The 8,133-nt window shown below is 39.1% G+C and overlaps 1 protein-coding gene across 1 annotated transcript; it reads right to left on the bottom strand.

The window, feature by feature from the left end:
* Window positions 1,285-6,505, bottom strand: LOC104757866. Its single transcript, XM_010480652.2, has 10 exons — window positions 6,297-6,505; window positions 6,085-6,209; window positions 5,783-5,990; window positions 5,155-5,692; window positions 4,825-5,076; window positions 4,546-4,734; window positions 4,390-4,464; window positions 1,945-4,293; window positions 1,553-1,841; window positions 1,285-1,451 (listed from the first exon to the last, which is right to left on the bottom strand). The coding sequence occupies exons 1-9, from the start codon at window positions 6,503-6,505 to the stop codon at window positions 1,563-1,565; spliced, it is 4,224 nt and encodes a 1,407-aa protein (XP_010478954.1). The 3' UTR covers window positions 1,285-1,451; window positions 1,553-1,562.

The following is an 8,133-nucleotide window of genomic DNA, read 5'->3' as shown; positions in this document are numbered from 1 at the left end:
TGGCCAACACATCACGTACGTTCTTGTCTACGTTGACGATATCATTGTCACTGAGAGTAGCTCTAACATTGTCGCCTCTGTTCTTACTGCCTTCGCAGACCGCTTCTCCATTAAAGACCCTGTTGATCTTCATTATTTTTTGGGTATTGAGGTTTCCAGGTCTCGACATGGGATGCACCTTATGCAGCGAAAATACATCACTGATCTTCTTCTCAAAACCAATATGCTTGAAGCTAAGCCAGTCTCTACTCCATTACCAACATCGCCCAAACTCACACTTGCCAGCGGTTCACCTCTAGACGATGCTTCTCAATATCGGTCTGTTGTGGGAAGCCTACAGTATCTCTCATTTACTCGGCCAGACATTTCTTATGCTGTCAATCGTTTTTCACAATTCATGCATCGACCGACACAAGAGCACTGGCAAGCCGCAAAACGTGTACTGCGCTATCTTGCTGGTACCACAACACATGGTATCTACCTTTACGTCGAAAATTATGCAAGATATTTTTCTAAATAAAATATTTTCATAAAAGGAAATATTTTGTGTTTCTGAATTATAGCATTGTCGATATTTAGGGTTATCAAATAGAATTAATGATTATCTAATTTTTAATAGAATTAGGAATACATACAATTTACCATAATTTTGGGAAAAAAACAATAATTATGCCAACCACAATTTTTTTTTCTGTTTATTGTTTTGTAATGATCGATGATGATGCATTTTAATTGTTTGACTTTTTGGATTTAAAATAGAAGAAAATATATAGTTTTAGATTACAATGAAATGAAAATGTATGAATATGGACTACATATATAGATATAGTCCATTTTTTGAAGTTGGTTTTTGCATATTTGTGAAAGTTGGTTTTTGCGAGAATGCGATATAGCTATAGGGACTAATTTTTTTCTAATGGACAAATGTCAACTCCAGAAATGTAAGTGTCAAGTTCTCTAAAACAAATTTTAGAAGAGAATTCTACTTTATTATATAAGATGTCATAATAAAGTTGTTAGTACATCACTTCTTCTTGTTTTACAAAGACACAACAGTCCATCTGTCATAAAATTCTCTCCATCTCTTTTTTTTTCTCCATCTTTGAAAAGAAAATCAACTAAGAAAGAAAAATATGTAGCCAACATTCTCACATTCTTGGAATACGACAAAAAGATATAGATTATAGGCCATTTAATCGGTAAGAAATCTATGAACAATCATTGACTTGGCTTAGAGCTTTTGATAGAGTAATAGAGAATTGTGGAAGTTATTAAGATAGTTTATGATATAAAATTTATAATATTGCCAAGAAATTTAAAATTTAAAATACCATTCTTTTATGATTCACACTATCACACTTATTCAGAAAACTAGCTTTAGTTCTGATACCATTTTATACTACAAAAGATGATGGTTTCGCAATCGCATCATTGCCCATGTATGAGATTGCCTAAGAAATATACAAAATATTAAAAAAAAATATTAAGCATCATTAATATTAAATAAAATTATCAGTTTGGTCAGAAACAAGCAGAGAGAAGAGAACATTACCTAGTTAAAATTATGATGTCCACAAGACATGCATAGCGTTCAACTCACCAAGGTTTGTTGACTTAAGTGATGCTTTATATAGCTCTCTTAGTTTTCTGGAGTCTTCGGATCTTCCACAAGTCTGAGACTTGCTTGCCGGTAATGATAAGGCCAACATACGCTTTAGAACCATCTGCAATTGGGCCCAGAATTTGGTGTAAAGCTCTGGGTCCTCGGTTCTTAAAGATTCTGCATATGTTTTGGGGATGTGACGGCCTTCCAGCAAGCGAGTCAAAGCTGACTCAAGCATCTTAAGCAAAAAAAACAAGAGAAGTTAAGAATCTATATACGATAAATCAATAAAAAAAAAAATAAAAAAAAACAAATACAGCTAGAAGGAATTGAGCACTTACAGCGTTTAATTGCCAAAAGTTTGAAATGCTGAAGGAAAGAGCCGATCTCTCTATCAGGATCGTAAGAAACATGGAAGGACGATTCTCGGGGCCATAAAAGTCCATTGATTTCTGCCAATTTCTATCTGCCAACAAAGCGTACTGCTTGGCTCTCTGGATGACATTAGTCTCGGGTTTAGGAGAACTTCCTTGACGCTCCGTCTCCAAAAACCTCAAGCAGCAACTTTTGTGATACCGTGCTAACTGAAGGTAAGCGTATGCGGCTTCTTGTTTGCGAATTTCCCCGAGAGATTCATATAGAGCCAATGCCTCTCTTATAGCATCGCTGGCTGATAATACGTCATGTTTTCTCAAGTCGCTGGATTTTCCATCTGAAGATGAATCATGAGTGTTTTCTAGGATGATCTTCTGTTCGCGATCTGCAGGAGTTGTATCTTCGTTTGCTAGAAGCATACCAAATCTGAGATATGTATGGGCAAGCTGTGTATAGACTTCAACTTTCAGATTGTCTGGAACCGAACTAGCCTCTTTGGTGGCAACATCGAGTTCTGTCTTTGCTGCCATGTAATACCTAAGTGACTTGCTGTATTCTAGTTTTGCAGTCCCCAGAGCTTGTTGGTAAGCATTTTTAAAAGCAGGATGCAGTTTGAGAGCTTCCGTCTTTGGAACCATTTCTTCAGCCAGAGCTCGTCGTCCGTGACCCAAATTGCAGTTAATTAGTATAACATTTGGATGATCGCAGACTTCCTTGAATGCCACTATAGCATCAGCAAAAACGTCTTCAGCTTTGTTGAGCTCTTTGCTCCCGAGACGGTTCCGACCAAGTTCATTACATACCCACCCTTTCTTTCTGAGAACAGACTGCAACTCAAGACAGCCGCTTGGAAGCTCCTGTAATGCTCTTCGAGTTTCCTCATAACAATTTAGGGCAGCCAACAGATTGCTTTCTGCATCATCAGTCTTAGACACCTTAATATATTTGAAGATTCCACCCTTTTTTGCTCCTGGGGATCCTTTAGAGTTGAATTCATTCTGCTCCAGAGGAAATGCTTCCTTTCTTCCCTTGGATGTACTTTCTTCTTTATGGCTCGTGTTCTCAACTTTGAAATTAACACGTTCATCTTCAACATTTCGTGAGAGCCTGCTAGCGACATTCTTGGACTGTAATTTTCTATTGTGCTTCCTGCTATGAGGCACAGTACGAGCACTACTTCCATTGCTGGTACTGCTGCTACTTGCGCTGCTTCCACTGCTTGCTCTATCACTCTTACAGCTGCAATTTACTAATGAACACGAGGCACAATTTTGACTATACTCAGTTAACTTTTTCTTGAGCCGCTGTACTTCCTTAACTACTTCAGACGGCATTTTTAAATGATTGGTTGATGTCTCCTTTGTTCTTCTGGAGAGCTCCTGACCTTTAAGAATGTGGAACTGAACATATATGTCGCCAACCAACATCCATACTTTAGCCCAAAAGAGGCGTGTTGATGAAAGTTCTCTGACACTGATGTCACATGGCCCTGATTTTTCTTCTAAATCTTCCACTTGCGTTGTTGCTTGCGATTTTGACTGCAATGAAAGAGACTTGTTCATCGAGGAAACAAACAATGTCTCCTCAAACTTCTGGGGCATTGATCCATAAATCGAGCAAGCTAACTCCACAGTATTCAAAGCTTGGTGCAATTGTCCATCTTCTTTGTAAGCTTCCCCTAGAGACAGATATGATTCACCGAGAAGCAGAACGAGGTTCCACAATTTCCTGTCTAGTTTGGATGTTGGAAGCCACTTACGTATATCACAAACCTCAATACAATCAGGATCACCACATGCACACTTGGAAAAATCAGGCAACATATCATGAAATGCATCCTCCTGTTCTGAAGATTGTAGTTGACGTGTCCACCTCAGAGACTTTATAGCTTGAGAAACATGGTTTACTGCAGCTACTTTAGATGAAATCAGACTAGTTGCAGTTTGGCATACCGGACCACAATCGAAATTAGTATCTGAACTGGTGTTCACTGCAGAGCTTTCAGTATCGTGGGAGTCTGGAGTATCTGAATGTACGAGTTCATTGCAAGGCGACACATTTGTTTCCAACTTTGGTGTAACAGATATTAAAGGCGCTATAGTAGAAACTGAGCAATCTTCTGTGAACTTGTCCTCTGAGAAAATCAAGGCCTCATTTGCACGGTCAACAATAGTAACAGGATCAAGTGATTCCTCCTCTAGGTCTGTTATTTTCACTTCACGTTGCACACTATTAGACTCAAAAGTCGAATCAAATTCCTCGTCATTGTTCAGAATAAGCCTTGCAAACTGCTCGTGTGCATATGCTCGCACAACCTACCAGAATGGTATCACTAATGAGTACCCATCAAAAGTTTAAAGAGAAAACAGTTCACTGATATTAAAAAATATATATATTTTAACGACCAATACCATATGATCAGGCCCGTCCAAGCAATTTAAACATTGTCTGAGGAACCTAGCGCACTTGTTCCTATCATTCGGCACCTGCAAAAGATGCAAAGTGTCAGAAAGTGGAAGTTAATATCTTATTGATGTTACATGAAGATTAATGCTCGCCCTACTCACCACTGACAAAGAAAGCCTATGACCAACACGGTAAAGAAGATTTCCTAAAGAAAACATAGAGTCACTTCTCCCAGTGTGAATCAAAGAAGGTAATGAGCTTGCATTGTCGTTATGAACGCTTGAATGGTTCTTTGAAATAATGGAAAGATCAAAGAGCTGAAGCACATCTTCACCAGCGCTTTTGTAGAGCTGAAGAAGACATAACCAAATCATTCTGAGTACGCAAGGAAAATTTTTGGAGGAATGATATAACAATTTCAGAGATAATTAAAACATTACCCAATAAGCTCCAGGATCCTCTTTGCAATTTGATTGAAGAAACCTTAAAACAGTAAGACCGTTTTGCTGAACAACATGAGGATTGAAGGCAGGTGTACCATCCTCAGAGATACCTTTTAGTAAAAAGATATCGTCTGTTTTCAAAAGCTCATACCCTTGGACAATACCATTCTCATGATAGCAAATTGCTAACTCGGGCACACTGGCCATTACATTATCAAGCCAAGCTTCAAGCCAGGTTAAAGGTGTAACCTGCGTGAAAAGAGAAAAATTAACAGAGGTCTACAGAAAAATTGGAAAAGCAGAACCACTTAGAGTTTTAGCAGCAACCTTTTGGCTAACATCCCACAAGTGCAAGCTTACAGCCAGATATTTTTCATTGCTGAACAGAAGCAGATCACTGCCCAAAAGCATGCGGAAGTTGTGGAATTGCCAAAACAGAACTCTTAAAAATTCGTTGCTCCCACCTCTTCTATGTTTATCAGAGTCTCCGGAAGGCTTGATCTTTTCACTGATTTGAGTGTTTTTTTTTACCGGCTCACGTGCCTTGGTTTTTTTGCTCTTCTTAGGTTGACAAATGAAACCATCCCGTTTAGATTGTTTACTACCTCCTGCAGGGTTATCAAGTCTGTCGTCTGGAGCACTATCACAATTCTGTTGAAGCCCATGAGAGTTCTCCCCCGCAGGGAGAGCAGACGAACTCGAGTAGTTCTCTGTATGTGGACGATGCGTCGGGGGAATATCACAAGCCTCCATCCTCACTGAATGCATAGCAAAGTTTAGAAACAAAGATTCATCCACGTTTTTTGTACATGTGGGTTGATTGTTATGCCTCCTAATCAGTTTTTCTCCCTCCTCAACATCAGGTCTGCAACACACAAGATGTAAGTCCCAACATCAAGACTTGCTCATTGAAAACTACAAAGATTGAAATAACAAAAATAAGTCAAAGACGCACCCAGGATTCAAGACTAGAGTCTGTCCAACCCGCTGAACTGCTATGGAAACGCGAGCTTTCGAGTAAGGTATCTTAAAGATTTGCTTAAGAATATCAACAGGAGCAATCACATCTATCTCATCCCCATATTCCACTAAACCAGACACAGCAAGGGCTTCACATTTCTTGCTAAGGTTCGAAGCAATCACATTAGCCTCCTTAGATATATCTGTCAAGTGAAAACACCATAAACAAAATAAATTGTGGAAAACAAAGTAGACTAATTAAACGCCACAAGTATAACTAGAACAACTAAACCATACCTCCGGTGATCCTAGACTTGACGGCGGCGAGGGGTAAAACATTATCGGGAAAATCCGTCAACAAAGGAGGCCGATTAAGATCTGTCTCCATCGGAAGCATCTGGTACCTTGGAGCAGTGACGACGCTGCAACAAATTGAAAATAAAAAAGCTTCAAACAAAGTGTAAGCAGAACCGTTATATGACGAAGAAGAAGTGGGAGATGTAACAAACGTTTCCTGAGGAGGGAGGAGAGCCGAAGTAAAAGCCGGATACGAGTTATCGGCGAGAACAGGTATGGTGCCACAGAGAAAACCGACTGGCTTTGGCCGGACGATCTCCATAGTTCCGATACATTGAAGGTCATCTCTCGAGGCTTGAACGGAGCTTGGAAGATATGGTAACGGCATCGACGGAGGTTGTGGAGCAGCCGATTGCTCCATTAGTTCTCTCGTTCGTCGTGAAGATTGATCTCAATTTTGGACTGATGAAAGTGGTCGTGTCGTGAGAATTAGAGCTTAGAAGGTCCTGGAAGGTTCGCCGGAGAGAATATGGAATTGGGAGAGACCTTTAGAAATGGGCTGGACCCTTCTATTGGGAGAGCTCTCTAGAAGGTCATAAAGTTTGTTTCAAAGCCCATTCTTTTTTTTTAACACTTTTCAAAGCCCATTCTTTATGGGGATTTATTTTTTTTGTCGGCCATTTCATTTTTATTAAAATGAAAACCCAAAGGTCATTACAGATGGTGTAATAAAAGCCCAATTCCCCCAACATTTACAACTTCGTTTAAAATTAAGCCCACTTATCCTACCCAATTCAAGATAAGAATAACAGATTAAAGTGCCATGTGTGCACATGTGTCCACACGTGAGAAGGAGGAGATTTGACACGATCGTAACCGACCAGATCCACGACCAGGCTCAGCTCCATCGCCGGACTTCAGATCCACCATCGCTAACTTCTTCTACTGATTCGTCCGCAAGATTGGAATTCTTGAAAATTTTCAGATTTTTTCCGACTTACAACTAAATCTGAGACAGAAGCTCCGCCTTTAGACCTAATCTGAGGTCTACTCCGTTATTCATCAACGAAGAATTTGTTAGCGAAGATATTACTCCATCTTGAGATAAGTTAAGCCGATGGCTAAACCAATCTTTCTTTTGCGGGATCTGATTGAAGTTCCTGTAGAAAGAAGAAGAAAAACAAAAACAAAATCTAAAATCCAATCTTAGCTTAATAAATAATAACTATAATAGCTAAGATGGAAATATATACATCCGACACAGCACAACAGAGTCAAGCTTGTCGGAAAGAAAAAACAAAAAGTCCGGTGTTCACCGGAAATCTCCTTTCTCTCTCTAAAAGATAAGAGTGGTGTTAAGAGAGAGAAAGTCAGTATTTGCTTATGGAGATTTTTTAAGTTGAAAATGCTAAAGTTGTTTCTCTTTGAATTTAAAACATAGACAAATATCAATTCTGTTGATCATAAAAAGAAAAAAGACACATATCAATTCTAAGAAAAAAGACACATTGTAAAAAATTGTCTAAACTACTCCATTAGACTTATCTGCAGATCAATTGGTGACATCTTGTCCCGTGGGAAGATTGTTAAAAGGTGGAAACCAGGGTTCGAGAAACACCTGGCACACCAATAACCTACTGGTGGATTTGGATATCCATAGTGATGGGCTATGATCGATGCCCTGCAGGAGCAGCTTGGGATTCGTTAGGGCGACTAGCAGTGAGGCTAGTGGGCTAGCAGTGAGGTTAGTGGAGTCCATGGGACAGATTATTACAAATATCAATAGAAGCTTTAGTAAAAAAGTAATACTAGTACTATTCTAAAATAAACATGTGAATTTGACGGCACATTTTTGCAATTTCCCACGATGTACGGGGTCGAGTTGACTAAATATACTTAGTATATATAATATTTGATTAAAACATATTAATGGTGAAACACATGGTATTATTATACTAAGTAAATGAAAGAAAATTTACCAATGGAAGTCTATGGGTGTGCAACTGTGCATCTCTTCCCTTGTTTTGTATCCCTAATTAATCTTTTCCA

Source organism: Camelina sativa, chromosome 17, assembly GCF_000633955.1.
Source record: "Camelina sativa cultivar DH55 chromosome 17, Cs, whole genome shotgun sequence".
NCBI classification, from domain to species: domain Eukaryota; kingdom Viridiplantae; phylum Streptophyta; class Magnoliopsida; order Brassicales; family Brassicaceae; genus Camelina; species Camelina sativa.
The sequence above is the reverse complement of the archived record's forward strand: the minus strand, read 5'-3'. Positions and strand labels throughout refer to the sequence as shown.